The sequence below is a fragment of the Amblyomma americanum genome, chromosome 11, assembly GCF_052857255.1.
Source record: "Amblyomma americanum isolate KBUSLIRL-KWMA chromosome 11, ASM5285725v1, whole genome shotgun sequence".
In the NCBI taxonomy this organism is placed as follows: domain Eukaryota; kingdom Metazoa; phylum Arthropoda; class Arachnida; order Ixodida; family Ixodidae; genus Amblyomma; species Amblyomma americanum.
The window spans coordinates 13,346,552-13,368,490 of NC_135507.1; the positions used below are offsets into that span (position 1 = coordinate 13,346,552).

At 47.0% G+C, this 21,939-nt stretch overlaps 1 protein-coding gene across 9 annotated transcripts in view; it reads left to right on the forward strand.

Annotated features, from left to right (window-relative positions):
- LOC144111459 (uncharacterized) overlaps nucleotides 1-21,939 on the forward strand; it is a 72,323-nt gene that overhangs the window by 39,893 nt on the left and 10,491 nt on the right. For 4 of the 9 annotated variants that reach the window (XM_077644770.1, XM_077644774.1, XM_077644768.1 and 1 more), the window contains exons 2-6: nucleotides 14,741-14,916; nucleotides 15,478-15,561; nucleotides 16,673-16,714; nucleotides 19,147-19,364; nucleotides 19,907-21,275. In XM_077644770.1, coding sequence (XP_077500896.1) covers nucleotides 14,741-14,916; nucleotides 15,478-15,561; nucleotides 16,673-16,714; nucleotides 19,147-19,364; nucleotides 19,907-21,275 — 1,889 coding nt within the window. Of the gene's footprint in view, nucleotides 1-11,998; nucleotides 12,475-14,740; nucleotides 14,917-15,477; nucleotides 15,562-16,672; nucleotides 16,715-19,146; nucleotides 19,365-19,906; nucleotides 21,276-21,939 lie in introns of those variants that run through there. The other 5 variants (XM_077644771.1, XM_077644769.1, XM_077644767.1 and 2 more) reach the window with 3 other exon arrangements.

Consider the following 21,939-nt stretch of genomic DNA (forward strand, 5'->3'; position numbering starts at 1 on the left):
CCCGACCGCGGCGGCTGCGTTTTTATGGAAGAAAAACGCTAAGGCGCCCGTGTGCTGTGCGATGTCAGTGCACGTTAAAGATCCCCAGGTGGTCGAAATTATTCCGGAGGCACCTAATTCTTCCTTTCTTCTTTCACTCCCCCTCTTATCCCTTCCCTTACGGCGCGGTTCAGGTGTCCAACGATATATGAGACAGATACTGCGCCATTTCCTTTCCCCAAAAAAACAATTATTATTATTATTATTATTATTATTATTACTTAGTTCCCTCACCAAAATGCAACACCAGAACGAAACATTCACTGCACTTAACAGAGTATAAGTTTAATACTGACACCTTTCGTTATTCATTTTTTTCCGCAAGCGATCAGGGAATGGAATATGTTACCTGGAAATGTTGTTAATTCTGAATCTTTGAGCAGTTTTCTTTGTAACCTGTCATAATGGTTTATTTGAACTTTTAGTGAAGCATTGCACGTGCTTTTGTGTTGCTTACTATTGCGTCATGTATTTTGAAGCTGTCTCCCATGATTATCCATTTTACAATGTTATATCAGTTGTATGAACCTTCTTTGTGATTTTTTTTTCTTTTGTGACGTACCTAAAAAGAAAACAAACCTGTTCCCATTCCTGCAACAGCCTCCAAAGAAGCTAACAGTATGTTCCAAATAAATAAATAAAAAATCGCGCCTGTTAAACTATGTAAGGCATTCATGTCACGGGGTAGACACTAGTATAGAAGCAAGCGGAGTTTGCTTTGTTTCAGATTAATCGTCAAAGTGGGCCCGTGCCGATCTATCAGCTCGCGCGGGATCACAAGTTTTTCAAGCGCCTCAGTTCATGTTCGTCAGGATGCAGATAGCTATGTGGGACGGCTGCTTCGATAGTAGCGATTGCGTTCGTCCGACTGGAATCCACCGCCTTTGTTTATTTATCTGATTACTTTGTGACACCGACCCGCCAGAATGTAAAGGGGCCCAAGGACATCTCAGGCTGCGAAGCGGCGGCTTTTCCCCGTCTCCCCCTTCCTCCCTTTGTCGATAAATGGGCAAAACATAATGAATGAATGAATGAATGAATGAATGAATGAATGAATGAATGAATGAATGAATGAATGAATGAATGAATGAATGAATGAATGAATGAATGAATGAATGGCCAGCAGCACTGATGGTACGTCAGTCACTTATTATCGAACAGTGGGTTGTTTAAATGCTCCTTTAAAAAAATAGAAAGCGCCAATAATAATTGTTTTTTTGGGGGGAAAGGAAATGGCGCAGTATCTGTCTCATGTATCGTTGGACACCTGAACCGCGCCGTAAGGGAAGGGATAAAGGAGGGAGTGAAAGAAGGAAGGACAGGTGCCGTAGTGGAGGGCTCCGGAATAATTTCGACCACCTGGGGATCTTTGACGTGCACTGACATCGCACAGCACACGGGCGCCTTAGCGTTTTTACTCCATAAAAACGCAGCCGCCGCGGTCGGGTTCGAACCCGGGAAGAGAGCGCCAAGTCCTGATACTAGAATAAGGCGAGCTGCGTATCTTAGAGCTGCGTATCTTGGACGTATCCTCTTTGTGGGAAGCTTTACGCAGGCATCGGCGTGACTGCGCCACTCGTGTCTTTTGCAAAGAGGACCTGCTCAGTACGGCAGTATGCCGTGCGCTGCGAATACGACCCTCCTTTATGTGGGCGTCGTTGATACGGACAGCGGTGAGGTCAAAATGTAATAATAATAATAATAATAATAATAATAATAATAATAATAATAATAATAATAATAATAATAATTGGTTTTGGGGGAAAGGAAAGGGCGCAGTATCTGTCTCATATATCGTTGGACACCTGAACAGCGCCGTAAGGGAAGGGATAAAGAAGGGAGTGAAAGAAGAAAGGAAGAAAGAGGTGCCGTAGGGGAGGGCTCCGGAATAAATTCGACCAGCTGGGGACGTGCACAGCACATCGCACAGCACACGGGCGCCTTAGCGTTTTGCCTCCATAAAAACGCAGCCGCCGCGAACAAAATTTCAACTTTTTGAACTCTGTGTTTCGAAAAGTTGTAATTTTGTCCGCGGCGGATCGAACTCGGTGGTTAGGGCGCTCGGCTACTGATCCGGAGTTCCCGGGTTCGAACCCGACCGCGGCGGCTGCGTTTTTATGGAGGCAAAACGTTAAGGCGCCCGTGTGCTGTACGATGTCAGTGCACGTCAAAGATCCCCAGGTAGTCGTCGAAATTATTCTGGAGCCCTCCACTACGGCACCTCTTTCTTCCTTCTTTCACTCCCTCCTTTATCCCTTCCCTTACGGCGCGGTTCAGGTGTCCAACGATATATGAGACAGACATACTGCGCCATTTCCTTTCCCCAAAAACCAATTATTATTATTATGAACTCGGTGTTTCCTTCCCTATATTTTGAATGCAGGTCATTAGCGAAATGCAGTGAGGAAGAGCAAATGACTTAGTGATGGCTCTTTTTTTTTGTGATGCTTTACAGTGCCAAAGTGCATGAGTGAGGCGCCTTACCATTTGCTGTATTGCATGGATTGCTGGGAAGGGAACTCTCTGTGAAGCTAGTGCCACGCTGATAGCCTCCATTCCATGGCACGGCTGTCAGTGGACAGTGTATGTGCACTGGCTTTCAAGGGATGTGACAGTTGTAGGTGAAAATACGCGTCATCACGTAATGAGGCTTCATCACGCGTCTCATAGGCCACTAGGCGATTCAAACTGCACCGCATTATTCTTAGGATGATGGCGACCAGGATAATGCATTTCGATCTCCCAAAATTATGTACAGCTTAAACTTCACTGCCCACCACTATGCTGAGAAGCAAACCTTAATCATGAAGTGATTTTCTTCTGAATACTTTTTATTTCTGCATGATTCGTTTTTACGGACGATTCTGTATTAACGGGCTTTACGGACATTCTTGCTCGGAAACTAAAGTGTGTTTATTAACGAGGCACGACTGTATACTAAGTTTTCGACCAGGGTGCAATAACTGTTCACGAAAATAGTGCATTGCAGACAGCGCACATACACGAAACTGATTTTAACCCCGAATGTGACTTGGCTTGACCTTGACCTGCGCTGGTCTCAAGACAGCTTCATCAGGTGCCATAAACCTGGAAGGAGACTTGAGCCATGGCTTGACCGAAGGGGGCCAAGTTTCAAGTCAGCGTCTGGGCTAGCTTGGAGGTGGCTTATTGCGTTTTTCCAAAATGGCAGCCCGACGTATAGCGCGTAGGGTCGCGTCGTTTGAGTTCCCGTGCTACGCCGTGGATGTGGCATTTTCAGGGGCGCATTCAATGCCGAAGATTCCGCGACCGCCCTTGCGTGATTGGGGAAATCCGATGGAACCCTATGATGTGTACATAGATTCGCTTCTCGCCCGCTGTCTCCGAGAACGTCGTGCGGTAGCTGCTCGTCATGCCGCATGCCTCTCCATGAAAGCGCAGACAACCGTGAACAACCTGTACCCCCAGTGCTGCGGCTGCTAATGGCATAAAGATTTTATGGGTCTGACACAGTTCAGGGGATCACCAGGATCAGGTCCGGATTCCGCAGTCGATGGTGTGCCGCGCAGTCTTAAAGAAAATAAAATTGAAAATTGGCTTCGATGAAAGGAAATGACGGAGTAATTGTCTCGCGTATCTCGGTGGTCACCCGAACCGTGCCGTAAGTGGAGGGATAAAGGAGGGAGGGAAAGCAGATAGGAATATGTGCCGTAGTGGAGGTCAGTAATGGCATTCTACCAGTATCCCTGAAGAGAAAAGTGTACAACAGCTGCATCTTACCGGTACTCACCTATGGGGCAGAAACGTAGCGGCTATCGAAAAGAGTTCAGCTTAAGTTAAGGACAGCGCAGCGAGCTACTAAAAGAAAAATGATAGGAAGAGGGCAGAGTGGGTCAGCGATCGAACACGGATTAATGACATTCGATCGAGTCGAAATCAAGAGGAAGAGATCGGCTTGTGCAGAGCGCGTAATGCGAAGGCAAGGTAACCGCTGGTCCTTAGGGGTAACAGAGTGGGTTCCAAGAGAAAGCGTAGCAGTGGGCGGATAAGACCAAAAAGTTTAAGGGGATAGGGTGGTCGCAACTGGCACAGGAGAGGGTTAATTGTAGAGATATGGGAGATCACTTTGTCCTGCAGTGGGCATAGTCAGACTGATGATGTAGTCAGGATGATGGTGACGATACCGGTGGCTAAACCGCGTAATGAAAGAGAGCTCGGTCGATGTGTAAAGGCCTGACGGGCGGGAGTGAGTCGGTTGCACTCACTGTGACGTAATGACGCGGGGAAGACAGATTACCGCAGAAGTGGAGTGGAGCGAGCGAGTTATGTGCCTGCACATTCGCGAGGGTGCAGTGAACTTGTCGGGAGGAGGGGCAGGTGTAGAGGGCGAGGGAAAGGTCCTCTGGCTTTCCCGCTCTCCGCCTTCTGAGGCGCGTGCGCGCCCTGGCGATGTTTAGAAACAATGGCTCCATAAATAAAGAGAAGAGGGAAAGGGCGTGTGGGAGAGGGCAGTCGAAATGGCGGCCAAGGTTATCGACTGGCCTCATCGCCAGCTGGCGTTGTGGATTCTTTTGGTCCGTACACGGAGACTGTTGTTCGAAGTCTGTGGGTTGGAGGACGTCACGCGCAAGTGCCGCCCGTTCGTGGGTTAGCCTGTATTGTGGGTTGGAGTGGAGGAATTCCGAAAAGACCGCGCTTGTAATGAACAACATGCTTTCTTCTAAGACACCGTGACCGGAGGTAGAGGAGGTGGGAAAGTGGGCCGCTTTTCAGCATTTCCGGTTTGCTGGGAAAGCAGGCTGAATTAAAAGGCGGACGAATTGTTTATTCGATCTTGTACAACTCCTATAACGGGCCTACAGAATCGTTATAGGATTTGGACTGTGCAGAAGTATGCGGGTAAATCTTGTAATTGGCCTGGGCCAGTTATAGGATTTGGATTACTGCAGTGTAGGAGTACTGTAGTATAGTACTGCACCGTTGTGTGGTTAAGCGGGTCGGCATCATGGGCCCCAGGCTGCGAATTCAGATGTCGGGCCGGTCGCCTTTACGTTTAGAGACGGACCAGACGCGGAAATGCCCGTGTAGCAGAGCTTGCTTGTTATAGCCGGATAAAACTTAAGTCTGCAGTGACGCTCCGCGTCCATTCAGGACCGCCGCATAGAATTGCTCGACGACAAAAAAGTAGTCCGGTGTTGCAACTTTTCTCGTTACCTGAAGAAGAAAAAATCTAGAATTTTGATACCTCTAAACCTCTGATACCTGACCTGTTTAATAATGTCACGCGTTAAAAGGCTGATTTCGTTTACTGTGGTGATTGGTCGGAGTAGTAACACAGAACGCCGCGGACCATGGCCTATTGTTACCTACTGGTGTTTTTTTAAGCTGTATCCTGGGCGGTTAGCGGTCGTCGCAGCTCAAAATGCCGGGACCGCGAGATTGGGTGTTCTGCAAATACACTGCTTACGCTTACACATCATGCGTTTTAGGCAGCTTAATCTTGTATGTCTATACAAACAAGAGCTTTATTGAATACCTATGAATGAAACCAATATAAAAACCCATATACTTTGCCTTGCTTGCCTCATGCCTGATAGCTTGAGGCAAGCATTGAATTGCACAGATAGGTAGTAGTATAAGGTCCAGTTTCTAAAAAATGGCTCGGTGGATGCATCGTAAATATAGCATTTGAAATTTTGCGCACAGCTCTGTTTTGTAACTTGTGTATATTAGTTACGCTGGTAGAAGTTGTAGCGCCCCAGACTAAGTGTAGCAATATCTTAGTGTGAAAAAAAAAGAGAGTGATAAAGCAATAATATTATGGCTTGCGGCGATATAAATCGCAGACGAAACAAGAGCCCAATGCTACAAGATATTTTGGAGCAAGTCGTATCTAAACATGAGCGTCCCACTACATCTTCTCTTGGAAAAGAACGGGAAGATTTTTAACAACGGACAGAACTTCTACGTTGGTGCCAGCTATAGGATTAAAGTTTATATTCATCGCCTTGTTTTTGGGGTGTTTTGCAATAGATCTCGCTGAATTATAGCGTGAGCCTGCACTCTGTATCTGGTCCTCGTTCTTTCAGTTGAGGTATTTACTGTATGCGTTACACTGTTGCTATGCATGTTGGGGTGTTATTGCGCTTAGATGTGTGTGTACACCGAGTACTGCTCGCTTAGGCGTGAGGTGGAGAGTCACATCTAGGTGAGGACCAGTGCAGCTTGTTTGAGTAAATGGTTTGGTAATAAGAGAATTTGAATGGTAACCACTGGAGCCGCCGTCATCCAACGATATCAGCTGCTTACGCCGCAAGAAGGCACCACTTGTTTAGTGAAGCATCATCATTATCAGTCGTGGCGGTCTGCCGGCGGGCTCTGCGGTTGTGCCAACTTCATGCGGTGCAGACCATAGAGCTACTATACCAGACCGTGGCCTCCGCGATCAAGCTCGGAGCTGATCGCGGAGGCCACACGCGGACATAGCGCAGGGAGCCATCGCAGGAAATGCTTCAGCGCTAACAATAATAAACTGGACCGTCGTGCGAGATTTTACCGCTTTTATAGTCCCTACATCTGATAACGAATGTGTAAAGCTGTATAAGCCTTTAACAGCGGGGGCGCTCGCATATAGCCGCCGTTTCTAGCTGTAGCCTGCCATCCGGCCGGCTTGTTTACTTGCGGCTTATCGTATTTCCACCTCTCCTCCCCCCCCCCCCCCCCCTCCACCTTTTTTTTTTCCACGCAACAGTGCCGGTAGCGCGAGTCTCTTTATGCATACAGCCTCGCGTTTCGTGGCCGCATCGGCAGTGGCGAAAATTGCATCACTTCCTGTGTCGCCTGGCGGCGTCAAATTAGCGTAACCAGCGCGCTGGAACGAAACCCCAATTAGGGGTAACTGGGGCGAGTCTGCAGGCACATATGCGCGCGCTCAGGATCTTGCTGTAGGCCGAGGTTGCAGCGCATTAATGGCGGCGGGGGGGGAGATGAGTGTTGGTGGAAGGTTGGCAGCTGTGGCAGGAATAAGCAAACCCTCGATGATTGCCCGCATTCTATAATCATAAAAGTTAAGAAACTGCGGATCCAAATCCGGCCATGACCCACGAAGTGTAAAGTCTAGTACACTCTTCTGGAGGTGAGGACCGACGGGATACGCCCCCCATGAGTTGGAGAAGGCACTTCCATCAGTGCCGTAAGCATGTTTTGAGCAGCGTCGAGCAGTCGATCGCTTGCCGGTCTGCCGGCGTCTAAATTCGGAAGTACGTTTACCAATGTGCGGTGGCTCAGGGCGGCAGCAGCATTATCTAATCGGGCAATGTTGAAACAGACAGTACGAGATTCGAAAAAAATATTACTGTCGAATACAAAAGACTACATAAACCGACCTTGCAACTTAAAGCAAAGTGTCTTTCGTCGACTCCAGAGGAAGCGATTTACTTTTCTGCCCTTGGGTTGGGTGTTCCAGACCGAAATACTACTGGCAGAAATTTGACATTACCGGGCGGTATGTTTCTGTTTCTATGTGCTAGACAGGGAAACGCTAGAGCATGTACTTATATTGCGCCAGGCCCTTAGCTCCCATGTAAACAAGGCCAACAGAGATAAACAACGCTTTGAGATTTCAAAACAGCCATTGTACGGACAGTACTCAGGAAATGGAAAACAGTAACGGGAATAAACTGATGGAGCAGGGCAAGAGAAAAGTTTTGCCGGTGAAAGAAGAAAGCTCGCATAATAATATCAGGGGGAAAAAATCATAGGACGGTTGCTAGTTGGTAACGCGAATGACCTAGGCAGCTTTCTGGCTTGTGATCGCGAAGTAATAGAGGCATATCAGAAGTTTGTATGTTAGAGTAGTTAGAGCACTCACGGAACCCCGTGGTCAAGTCCAATGCCAGCGGAAGACATCGCAACCCACAGAGAGCAAACAGCTGAATACTACCAGGTCATCAGGAAAAGCCGCCCCAACCCCATCCCCCCAACCCCCCAGGGAATCTTGCCCCAACCCCATCCGCCATATCAACACGGAACAAACACACGACCTTCGCACAATTCGAACACTCTCCTCACCCTTATTGATGCTTGGCAACCTCAAATGGCCTGACACAGCTCACATGTCCCACCTGTCCGGAGATCAGGGCAGACACAGACTACATTTTGTACTCAGTTAACACTGACATTACCTCTACTTACTTCCCTTACCCTCCACTTCTTTCTGGTGCTTGGCTTCACTCGCACTCGGCAGGTGAAAAACAGGCTTTAGCGGAAAAAGCGCTGTTTTTCACTGTGTCTTAGTGCTAATTAAAGATTTTTCCTTTGGTCGGAGGGCTCCTCTTTGTGAGGGAGGGAGCCCGGAGGGCTATGCGTTCGGCGCCGCCGAATCCACATTTTTGAAGACCCCTGACAGGTAACGCAACGTTAGGGGTTTTACTAATATAGCTTGGTCACAACTGTTATGCAGCCGCTTAGGGTTATCTACTAATTTTCTGTCGGTCTAGCTGCCTACCTCCGAGTTTCGGACCAGTCAGAGGCCGGATATCAGTACATTGGCTTTATGAAGTTCTTGTACTGGAACGAATGATCGCGTGTTAGTAAAGCATGGCGTCACTGCCGCTCAGTAGTTTGGTCTTGCGCCCGATTATTTGGTTTGCTTACTTTGTCGTCTGCTTCTCCAGGGTGCGCGCAAAATCACCAATAAGTGCGTTTGGTAACTAGCGATTTGGTATCTCTTGCAAATTGTACTTTATTATAAAACAGATTGTTCGTTGTAGTAGAATGTTTTCGTAAAAGATGTTTGTTTCATTTAGGTCAGTGCAAATATCCGGGTAAACAAGTGATTTAGCTAGCGAATTGGAAAACTAAGAAAACTGTACTGGGAGATATGGTAAACATGTCTGGCCGTTATAGGGCGTCTCGCAGGCGACTGCCATCCGAAGGAGTCGGGTCCAGGTATCCGATCTGCTTCTTGGGTTAAACTTCCTTCACAGCAGGGGAATGAATGAATGAATAAAAACTTTATTTATGCGCGCAAAAAAAAATAGTGGATTCATTAGTCGAGGACCCCATTGGAGATAGCCGCCTGTTTCGCCTATTGCACCAGTGCTTTCTGGTCCTCCAGGCGTGAGCTGGTCAGCATCCCCTTCCACTACTCAATTGTGGGGTTTCTGGTGATCGCTATCTCCTAGTTTTTTTTGGCATGCCTACACCATATGAAATATATTCGAGTATTCCTCACAAAATGGACATTTATCTGAATATAACATGCGATGCATCTTATGCAGAAGGCTGAGGTGTGGGTATGTATTAGTTTGTATTTTGCGTAACACTACCTCTCCCTCCTTAGTGAGTTCTTCGTGAGCGTGTCGGTATGTTTTTCTTTCCGGTCTGTAATGCTGTAATAGCTCCCGTTACGTGGGTAGTCTTTCCTTCTCCTCACCCGGACCTCAGATAACGCCCGGTAAACTCTGCTTGGGCTGCGGCGTGGGCGCCATTGCTATCTCGAAGAGTCTCGTGAGCAGGTGTCCATAATACGGCGACCATTTCTGTCTTTTCGGAATTTTGCTTCACGATTGTTGCCGCCTTCTTGGCAACTCTCCCTTTGGCGAGGTTTGTGCAGGCGGCTTGCGAGTCTGTGGTCACAACCTGATTATTTGGATCTGCTATGGCCAGTGCAATCGCTACCTCCTCGGCGTGCTCCGGTGAAGGGTTACTGCCGTTTTGATGTTAAGGTTGTTATCTACCACTACCGTAGTCATGGCCTTAGCAGGGGTCGAAGCCGTTGAGGTGGGCTGCAGTGGGTCATGCTCACTCTTGTCTCGGGGTGGATGTCCGTGTTGCTGTTTCCCCCCCCCCCTTTTCCCCTCTTGGGTGCTGTATCCTGCGTTCCAGTGTCTTCCAGGAACCGCTGAGTGTTCCCTCTGTTCCCGACACAAGTTAGCAAGGATTGCGCATTAACTTACCAGGGCGTGCTTGTAATATGGGCGGATGAATCGCTGCTTGTGGGTTCCGATAATTAAAATGCGAACCAAGAGGAACGCGAGCTTCTTTTTAGCGATTACAGCTGAAATAGAATTAAAAGTGGGATATCGCAGGATTCGACCCAAGTTGTGATAAATCTTGAAACTCATTTTAACGCAGGAATAGGCGTGGTAGGCGAACGTCAGGTGTGCCCCACAGGTAGCGGGAAATCACCCCCGCACGTTGCCAGTTTAAAATGAAATTATGCCCCTTGCACTTATTGCACGGAGGCTCAACACAGCAGGCAGTAATATTAGTTTTTACTGATCAGTCATTCTAATTAAATGTCGTGTGCTTCTTTTAGGCACTATAGTGGTGCTGTTGCCCTTTTGTCGCGAGCTTGTTCAGGAAATGCTGAGAGTTCCGCAACTATCGTACGGTTTTAAATGTGCAGACGTGTGCGCGGTGGCATTTTTTCTTCTCTCAGTAAATTGATAGCTGCGTCAAGTACGAGATCATGACGGCAGCGTAAGCTTCCAGCGAGCTCCGTCGGCGTGGCATATGGTGTGGCCGAATATACTGATTTTAAGGGAATTTTTCGCGCATGTGCTGTAACAGTCGTGCCTTTTTTTTTTCTTCAGCTTTTCGCCTCTGTATTTCGCTTCCAATCTCGAGTTGTTTCCGTGCCGTGATGTCATCCAGGACGCATGACTCGGGCGCTCGCGCTTACTCGTTCTAGCAGTGACTCACTGCTAATCTCTAACCTTTCAACTTTCTGCATTGATTATAGGAACTGACGATACACGCTGTCAAGATACCATACACGAGCGTGCGACAATCGCGGCCTTCCGCAATTGACCAAGTGCAGCGCCTGATTGAAACGAGGCACGAATAAAACCCGAAATAGGAAATGGCTCAGCGTCCATTGCGGCCTCCTTCCACCGTTTGGCGTCGTTCCAGCTCGGTCGCAGTCACGGCGATAGAAGCGTGGTCGCTGTCCATGTATAAAACACTCCTCTCGCTTTTGCGTCGCCTCGGCGCAGTCTGGCCGGTCTATTTTGTTAAACGCCGGTTGTACTTATCTTCACTGCGAGATAAAAAGGAAAGGGCCGGAAGATTGACGCGGGTGATGATAATGATGCCGGCGCGTAATCTGCTGACCCGACTGCCGCGGCAACCGCAAACGACGAAAGGAAAAGTCGAGCAGACGACGCGCCGCCGCAAACAATTCATCGTCGCCAGAGCACGGACAACTTCTGGAAGCTGATCGATGCCGTCGAGGCGGAGGGTCGATACGCTCATGTACGTACGGACGCGGTCGCCAAGAGAGAGAACGAGTTCTGTAGTTGCTACTTCATGTTACTGATGGTAATTACAACGTCTCGATCTGGAAGCTGTGGAAAGCTTAGGTTTCGAGTTCCTCCGATGTTGTTTAAGCTCACAAATGATCGCCGTTGTTTTGTTTACTGACTCCGCATCAGTTGTTACGTTTAGCTTGCCTTGTTCGGAACGTAGCATCAATTGTTTTTCAATGTCGCTTCAGTGCACATCACTGGTTCACTTGCAAATAGCGCGAGGGCGCGAATCTGCTTCCGCAAATGTACGGTTGGGTCGGCTACAGGGAGCGAGAAGACGGGAAATGGCGTGGGTTGCCTGACTCTGCTCATATAGTGGGGTTCGGCCGCACCACGTGACCGCCAGCTGTCTCCGCTGGCGGCGGCGGGCAGCAGCAGCCTAGCAGCAAGCGTGAAGCTGCATCGGCGCGGCTGTGGGGGATGCTGCTCTCTCGCTCTGGGCTTTGTTTTCCAAAACAGCCCAACCGTCGCCCAAGGATCACCGCTGTCACACATGCGAGTCTCCAGGAAGAATGAGGTATTATTTTCCGGCGACCAACTGCTTTGTTCGCCGCTTTGCGTGCTCTGTTTCGACGCCGCTCCCGTGCCTGAGTGGGGCCCAGCCGCACGACGTCGCCGAGCTTGTCTTTGTATTTCCGAGTATCGCGCAGCCTTCGATGAGTCAGCCCACCTTTGTTCGGAAGATTTTGTACAACCCGGGTGGCTGTCAAGCCTCGAAGAAAGCGATCTTTTGCAACGTCGGCGCGTTGCGATGCAGCCGAGATTATTTTTTTTTTCCTTTCTTCTTCGTGGTCGCTGCGGTAGCGTGAGCATCCCTATTGCGGGTCACGTAATACTAGAGTGCCGTGATCCGACCGAGTCGCATTTGTTTTACGTTGTTGTTTTGCGTCGGATCTCCACCGCACCTCGAGTTTCGTTCGTGGTCGAGGACTCTGCGTTGGATGTGAAAGCGTACACCGCTGTGTGTGAGCCACGCTTGCCGGACAAGTCGTTTGCAAGTTAGCACCCTCTGTTCGGGCGAAGCAACAGTTTGTGACGGAAACCAAGCGCGCATTGCCTGCTCTAACCGCATCCGCCACCCGAATGCATCTGTGTCTCGATTTTCTGGACTCGATCAGTGCTTGCTTGACGCGGTACATTGACGGTGAGCGAAGTCTCCGTTTATCCTTATTGCAACTGTTACGCGAAACTCGCGTGTCCGCGTTGCCACGGGGAGATGTGGACGTTTTGCGGCGTCGTGTTTGGTGCACGGACGAGCTTTCCTGTGAGTGACACCGGAAATGTCGCGGCTACGCGATCGCATGTTGCGGTAGAGGGACTTGTTGTTCCGCCGTCGACCACAGCCGCACCGCGAAGCTCATGAGGTAAATGTATGTGCTTCGATCCAGCTGTTTGCTTGTAAGCACGAGACATCCACCTAACAGTAGTAGTTTAGCATGAGATGATATCCACATCGGCACTGTCACCTGATCTCCGGCAGCTAGCTAGCAGCCTTGCGTCGCAGCTGTGACGTCTGTCTGTGTGACATGTTAGAGAAGTTTGTTGGCCATGAAACAGAGGGTTGTGCAATTCTTTGCCTACATCGTAAATATTAGCAGATGTTCTGAAGCATAATGCACGGTGCATTCCGACCTGCGTTTTTATTTGTGCAAGCAGTGGACAGTCGTGTGTTTACTGGATGGGAATGCCGTTTAACCCATGCTGCGCTCAGGGTAGGATAGAAATCACTGCAATGTGCTCCCGAGACTTTGCGATTGCCTTGCTTCTTCCTTAGCAGCTGCTCAAAGCATTCGTTTCTGAACAATCTGGACTGTGTTAGTGCGTGGTAGTTTGCATGTACCTGTGTAATCTTGAACCTAGGGGACGTTATTGGGCTGTTTATTTCGACGCCACAAAGAGCGTTGTCCCATTAGCCTACGATTCTTGGCATGTTGCACAACTGTGCTGTTATCTCTTGTGTCCTGTCACTAGTTTTCCTTTGCCACAGTTCATGCAAGGGGCTTTCACAAGCCTTGTGGGCATAGTTGAACCGCTTCAAGGCATGGAAGCAGCTTTGCATTATAATTATCAGCTTCCAAGCATAATATCTGCTTCATTACACGCCTTTTATTAAGTGAAAAATGCAGTTCTATTTGGGACTATGATCTGCTGTCGTTAGGCACTTTTGTCGTTAGGCACTTTATCTCTGTCAGTCCCTACAATACCTACTTCCATTTCTTCTGAACGATTATGAAAAGAAGGATGTATATTTCGAGACCTACAGTAAAAAACAACTGCGACAGTATTTTGTAACCCACTAAACAACCTGTCTACAATAATCATGCTAACTTTGTATTGTATGTCAATTCCGCTATGTTTTCTGATGTTCAGGAAGAATTGAGGCCGAACGCCGATCACCTGAAATTCTCATTAACAACGATTGTTTTGTTAATAATTGTACTGTATAGTTGTTCGAATGATTGTTTGAAGATATGCACTTACACTGTAATTTAGTTTGTAACCACTGCTGCCTTGTATGGGCCCCCAGGCACCTTTCAAGCTGTCGTAGAACAGCTTTTACGCCTGGGGGCCTTCAACCTCGAGTTGAAATAAATGCATTGAATTGAATTGAATTGAAGAGAACTGGAGGTCACGAAGATCTTACTGTCTGCTGGTTATAATTTGCGTACTGAATATCTAGATGTGCTGCATGTGCTGATAAGTTACGGATAAGCACGAATGCGGAACTCTGGTCAGTGTTGCCTCTTGTGTTTGGCCTAGTTGCTGCATTGCGTGCATCATTCCTTTGTTAGCCTCACTTTGCATCTCGGAGATGATGTATTTCTAGACACTGAACATATCTTTTGATTCCTTAAAGAGGATAATGTTTTAAATAAGATGTTACATGATACATGACCAAACAAACATACTTACCAAAAACGTAACACAGCATCATTTTTGTCCTGCACTCAAAATGTTACTCAGTGACAATGCCATACAGATTCACAATTTAGGCGTCAGAAAAGGTGATATTGCAAAGTGCAGCAAAATTTCCTGCTCACCAAAATGGCACTACAACATATCTTAGTTATGCCGCACGGCTCTTGCCAAAAGAGCTTTTGTCAGGAGGACGAGGAGGATAACCTTTATTTTCATTGACCAAGTTAGTAGCAGTTGGTGTAGGGTTACAGCCCCATCAAGTGGCCATGAGCCCTTGGCGTTCGGCGACTTCTAGGGCTCTTGTCACAACCCGGATCTGTGTGTCGGAACTGCTTTTGTCAGAGAACCAAGTTGGTTTGCTGTTTGGCGTGGTGCTGATGTTAGTTTCTCGCATGCCAATATGTCTTCCCATGCATGGTTCTATACCGGAAAGGCACAAAGGTCTTCCAGCGGTGCCTGACTTATGGTTTTTCTTTTTTTTGTCGTTGCAGTCCGCACCACTAGCGTCATTCTTCTTCTTGGTGTTGGATCCTTCGTATGCTACAAGCTTTATTGTCAACTAAGACAACGGTTTCGGAGGCGGAAAAAGTCAAAGCGGGAGACTGCATCATTGCACAAATCCCATGTGGAGAATTGGATTTCTGGCATTGAGCACAAGGATGTTCAGGTTGGCAAAGCATGTTTGTTTATCTCAAGTGCCTCTAACCCCGCACAGATAATATCGCAAAACTGGCAAGCGCAAAAGAGGTATTTGACAGTAAAACGTTAAAACGAAAATGGCAAGCAACAGTGAGAAAGATAATCTGAAAAATAGCCACCCTTTGGTCAGGGATTGAAATCACAGGACGAAAGAACATAAGAGTATACTGGGTTATGTCTGGTTCTGCTTTGCCTAGTGGTAGCCACCACTATAACATGCAAAGCACTAACTGCTTTAATAGGAAAGAAGCTAGTTTTGGTCAAAGTGTCTATATGGGGGCCCAAGGTTTTCGAATGAATCCGAGTGCAAGTCTTGCGACTATGGGCGAGGGATAGCATGGCAGCTGATAGCTGTTGTTCATTGCGCAATTAAAGCTTTGGTGGCTGGTAGGGCTTTTTATTTGTCATAAAATAGCTCTAGAGAACCAAATGGGCAAGCAGTTGCTTTTGCTCACAAAGGGCACGTTCACATTTTAGCGAGCATAAAGTTAGTGGCCTGTGTGCGAATATTTTTCTTTTTGCTTTTCAGGGATGCTATGTAGATTCTGATAATGAATCTGACATCAGCGATGCATCACTCCCCGACACTAGCCAGGCATCCTTTGGAGACATTGTGAGTGTGACATCCTGCGGTTACACAGTGTATTCTCCTTCAGGATCCCTTCCAGACAGTTGGCTTGTTTAGCAGCTCCATGACCCTTGTGAAGCCTTGCACGCTTGCTTTGTTGTGGTGTGCTGATCTGTGCTCTGCTCTAACACCCTTTACACAGTTCAGTGTCTGCCACATCCGCTTCAGTGCATGAATATCTTAAAAAGATTTGTACTCTCAAGACAATCCACCGCATCCCATGCTTTTTCTGCAGGAATCCTTAGTGATTAACCTTAGCATTGTCTTGGAGCTTTTTAGGTATATTTAACCTACTTATATTTATAAACAGGGCACAGTTTAAAAAAAAAGCAATTTGAAGTTTAAATTCACCACTTGGCTTGGCATAGAATGACATCAGCAGCTGGTGTGCCATAAATCGTCAAATATCGCCTTCTTTTGAGTATGGTGCATAGTAAAGTGTAGATTTCTTCAAGGTCGACAATTGCCATCATCCTCATCATGGAGCATTAGATAAGTTTCTTAATGCACATTCTGGTTCCATTTGTGGGCCTGTATAATACAGTAGAAGACTTGTAGTGCCAAGTCACATACAAGAACAATGCATGCATTGTCATTGCAGTGCATGTTGAAGGGTTCTATGCCAAATTGGAATTCACAATAGCTTTCCAACTAGGAACAGAAAATCACTAGTGGAAGTGGATTATTTTTATATGCATCACTTTGGCTAGCTCTGAGCAGCTTCTCTGAACTAGGCTTGTTTACGAGAAGCTATGTTAGTGTTGCCATCTGTGGTCGCACTGCGGAACTCGGCTGATATTGACTTATATTGCTCTATGGATGTGTGGCAGGCACAGAGGTGGGTAATAGAGGCCTATGGCTTTGCTTCTGCTGCTTTTCTTCTAAAGCTCGTAGCTTAGAATTGTTATTTTGTGCTTTTATTAGGGCAAGTTCAGCTACTAGCATGCTTTTAGTCCCCATTGTAAAAACTTAGGCTTTTCAACATCACTTTGTCCCAAATGGTGTTCTGTTGTTGAGTTTGTTTTTGCACTTTGTCTAGATGTGCAGCTTTGATGTTTAGCATGCTGTGCAATGCTTTGCTGCTTTCCATTTCCAGCCCAAGCCTGTGACTGAGCATGCCGAAGCTGAGAAACCACGTGTATGTTTGCAGTTTATTTTGGTTCATGCACCTTTTTTCAGCACTTACCATAGCGGCGGGTGCACCACTGACCTTCTCATCTCTTCATTACTTTTAACATAATGAAGGGCTTATTTTTAGGCTGTCTCCTCATTTTTATTGACCGATTTGTCCTTTCTTCTTCCACTCTTACCTTTAGCTTCTATCTGCACACTTGATCAATGGAATTGTGCACTGTAGTTAAAACAACTGTACGTGTTAAAAGGGCTGTAAGCCTCAATGTTATGTCAGCCTAAGCCAATAAGTTGCTTTTTGAAAATGTCAGACTTGCAAATTTTGCAAAAGGAGAACACTGGTCTTATTTTACGTCTGTGGCATGAAGTGCAAATCTGACCATTGAGGCGTGAATTTTTTGTTTAAAGAAATAGTTTTCCATATTGGTAAAGAGGGTAGATGAACTATTCAGTTGCTCTAAAAACAATCATCTGCTTAGTTAACTGACGTTTCAGCATAAAAACTCAGTTTAAAATGCTATGTAATTTCTGGTTGCATCACAGTACATCCCCATTCATTGTGCAGCCTTCACACGTTGACTACATATAGACAGTAGCGTTGCATGTGATAAGCAAAGTAGTGGCACCTTAAATGCGGAACAGCTTGAGAATAGTGAGAACATTCAGTGTTAACTACAGGTATACCCAGTCTTAAGTAAACAGTGCTCTGTCGATGCTGCTCCTCCTTGATATTGACAGTAGGGTGAAGAAAAAATACATAATTGTTCACACACAATTTCGGCAGGAAAAACGTCTGACCAGCTTACAAAAAAAAAAAATTGTGTGCACTGCATTTTTTGCCTTCCTTGAATTAAATGCCTTTGCGACCTTAGTTCTTGTGCCTGGCCTTCTTTAGAGTTGGTCTAGACTTCATGTTTTTTTTATTATTGGAAAATTGTTTATATTGATTTATGGCTGGCAGAGTAGTAAAGGGTCTCTCAGTAACATGTGGGGTGCTTTGCATGTCACTGTTGCTCTAATAAGTTAGTGAGCATTGGAGAGGTTTCTATCATAATCAGTGTCATTGCTGCAAGGTGGTAAGTGGTGCCGCCTCTGTGTTATTGTATGTATTTTGTTTGCATTGCTGTCTACTAATAGAGAGATGAAGAGCATGCCTTAATTTTGTACAGTTGCTTGCAATTGCTTGCAGTAGTGCTTTTGAGCATGCTGGCTAGTGAAGCCTCACAGACGGAAGAGCGCAGGTTGTTTTTCAGCTGTGTGTTCTACATCCCGACAACTACTATTCTCCAGGCATGCTCAGGGTGGTATAGTACTAATTATTTTTGGCAAAGAATCTACATACACCAGCTGCTTTAGGGAAGGCAGTTTTTTTATCTTGGCCTGGAGATGTATGATCCCAGCTGAAATCCCAGCTGAAATCAAGCAGAAGACACAGACGGGGCATGTGATGTGGAGAACAGATGACCAGTGGTCCCTTAAGGTAATGGAGTGGACTCCCAAAGAAAAGGAAAGTGTAGCAGGAAGGGGAGGCAGGCAGACGAGATTAGGGAATCGGCCAGGGTAGGTCGGCTGCAGCTGGCAGAGGACAAGGTTAATCGGAGATCACTGGGAGAGGCTTTTGTCCTGCAGTGGATGTGACTGGACTGATGATGATATTGAGCTTAAATTAAAAGGAGAAAATGAACGTCAATGCAGACATGATGTGGAGAACAGACAAAAGATCATTTATAAGAGTAGTGGAGTGGATTCCAAGAGAGGGTATTGTAGGGGGGGAATGCAGATAGTGAGGTTGGGGAGATTGGAAAACTTGAAGTTATAGGGCAGCAACAGCTGGTGCTAGATGTAGCTTACTGGACAAGAAGAGGCCTTAGTCCTACAGTGCACATCTGAGCTGGTGATGATTAAGGCCCCTAACTTTCTACGGTGGAAAATTGTAAATTCTGCGAATGCAGAAAGAAGAATCCACGAAATTGCAGGGGAACTTAAGATGCATGAAAGAAACATGCAAATTTAATTTTTCAGTTCTCGAGCAGTTTCTAGGTACATCTGCCTCTCAGCACCTAGGACTGGCCATTCTTGACCAAGTCCATAACCTTCTTTTCTGGTAGAAACCTAACCTGCAGCTGATCCTACTTTGGTTATGGTTGGCTGAACAGCTTGAGATTCCATTATAATCATAATAATATTTATTTTAAAATTTTCCAGAGGTCCCCCTCAAGTTATATTCATCCAAATAAGGTGAATTAGTCATTTTTCTATTATGTCATCTCTATTGGCATCTGAACAACAGTTGTACGAAAAAATGAGAATTTGGCTGCCAGCATAAAAGTTGGTGAAAAATGCTTAGATTTGTGATTTTTGTGGAATTGCAAGGAACTAGGGGGCCTCAGTGATGATGATGGTGACAGTGGTGGAGAAACTGTTTCTTTTTGTGTGCAGGACGGCAGTTCAAGCTGCGGTGGCGGCGATTTCTTGAGTGACGACGAGTTTTTGGACATGGGTGTTGGGTCCAGCAATCCGTATGAGCCCGTGCGCTTCGACAGCCATTCTGGCGATGTTAGTTTCCAGGGGTGTTCACTGCCCAAGACTTCGACACCGCTCAGCATTACACAGAAGAACCAGAACAGCGGCTTTGGAAGCCTTCGTCTCCGGAACAGGTTGGTGTTGCTTGCGGAGGAGCCTTGGCTGCATACTAGAGGGACTGCCTGGGGTTATAAATTTCGGTAAAGATTTAGTCAAAGGATTGCGTCTTGATGCTTAAATTCTGATGCCACAAGAGTACTGGGCTGCAACTTGTGGTTAAGCAACACCACTCGAATGCAAAGAAGTATTTCATGGGAATTGATAATTACTTTTAGTATCAGTGCTGAGCATCGGTGCCATGGTGTAATGGGGTTAGCGTTGCATTTGGCATGCGGCAGGTGGCTGTTCGAATCCTTTTTCATTTACTGGATTTTCTCCTTTTGCCTTTTTATTGCTCAAAATTAGCTGCATTCAAATTTTTGCAATTTCATCTTAGTGTGTTTCACCTTTTACCTTAGCTCACTGAAGTCTTTCTATATATCATCTTAGTAGCTCCCATAATTTGACTTCATCTTTTTCTCTCGTGGTGAGCACCCCGTGTCCTTGACAGGCTAGGAGTTCATAGCTTGGAAATACTTTTCAGAAAATGACATTGTGGCATTTTTCGTTTTTCTAGGAAAGCAAATTTGGACGACAGTCAGCCTCCATCACGTCAGAGCAAGCAGAGTCAGAGAGAAACCTCAAGTGTCAAGACTGGCAGTGGGTTGGGAGATTTCAAGGCGTCGGTGAAAAACAATAACAACAATGACGACGACCGGGCGCCCCTGTCCGATGACTCTATCTCCCAGGACCCAGATAGTTTGCTGGACTCGTTCTCATACGAGGGTGGCGGCGAGGCCTCGACACCGTTTGCGAATGACACTGTTTCCCTCCTGGCCAATTTCAGCATTGGATCCCTGTGCGAGCGAAACCGCCGCACGGAGGAGCTCATCTCATCTCGTGTTGACAGCCAGGGCGAAGAGACCGACGACTTCTCCCTGGGGGGTGGCATGGTCTCCGACTCTGCCCTGCTGCGGCTTCGCAATTCGCATTCTCGGCAACTCTCTGCGGACAGTGAGGCGTCGGACCTGAGCATCTTTGAGCGGGCTCAGGCACCTCTTGAAGTTCCCTGTGAAGCATTTGAGACGATTGACAAGTTGGAGACTGTCCTCCATGACACAAAGCAGGAACTGCTCGACCTTGACGCTGATTTGGTCAGCCTCCGCGTGTTCCGAAAGCTTCCGGCAAACTACGACGTGGTGCTGGAAGATGTAAACAAGAAAAACATAGATGGACTGGTCCGCCGTGGCAGTGTCCGGGACTCTGATGTTCATCCGGACAGCGGCAGCGACTTTGGGAACTCCCTGGAGTCGGACAGCGAGAGGCTGGCGAAAGATTCGTCTGGGCCTAGCTTGGAGTGGGACTCTCTGCCTGTGTCAAGGCGCTTCAGCGAGCAGCAGCATCTGCACGAGTCGGATTCCACGGACTTCGGTGGATTCAGTGAATTCTCTGAGAGTGAGGATGCCGCCGAGCCTCGGAGTGTGCTCGGAGTGGTGCGGCGACACAGTAGTGGCAACATCCACAATGCGGGGACGCTTCGCGAACAGATCCAGCGTATCCTCTACGAGGAATCAGAATCGTGGAAGCGCCAGTTGGTGCGAAGCCAGACGCTGCCAGTCGACCAGAGCCTCCCCGAGTCGGACCGCACCCTGATGCCGATGACACGAGAACCTGTTGTGTTGAACAAGATCACAACGGTTCCGGAGGAGAACACGCCAAGCCCAAGCAGTGTGTCAGACTTTGCGTCGATTGAAGCGAGCAGTGACAGGGATACTTCCATGGACACCAATGGAAATGATCTGAGGGCTGTGGTAAAGGACGACATTGTGTCGGAATTTGAATTTACCGAATCGCTCCTCTGCATTGAAGATAAGGTGACCCTGGCAGACTACATTTTGGGGCTCCGCCACAAGCGAAGGCATCGGTCAGGAGATGGAATGGAAAAAGTGAGCTTGGGTTCTAAGATTATACTTTATGGGCTTGCTCAACACTGGAGGTGTAGTGAGTGAATTTGCATGCTTGTTAACTGGCTAATGGTTAAAATGATGAGGCCACTTACATTGTGTCACGTCATTATTTACAGTGACAGCAGGTTTGTGGTGCAGAATTGTCACAGGCACTGTTGTGAAATTGTGTTGATATTGTCGAGGTAGTTGCTTTTCTTCCTCTTTCAGCATTTATAAGCGGGGTTTGCATTGCGAACCCTTGAGTTGCCTTTGTTAGGTAGGTGTAGCTGAGTGATGATGTGCCTTTGTACCTGGGGGATGCTTGCACTCAACCTCCATGTATGGGCTTGGACTTTGCTCTTGGCTTGTACTTGAAGCTATAATTAATGTTAGTGGGAGGATGGGAAGATTTCAAGAGGGAAAGAGCATGACTTTAGGGTCTCTAGTTTTCCGTGGTTTTTGTGGAACTTTGTGCTTGCAGCTGCATCCTCATTTATTTATGCTGTTGTTGCGGGCATCACTGAAAATGACAGTATGAAGGAAATGTGAATAATTTAATCATGTGAAGGCTCTTGAAAGCTAGAATCTGGTAATGAATGAAGCTGTACAGTTTCTTTGACGCTTGCAACCCCATCCACTTGGGAACGCTAGCACTTCAATCACT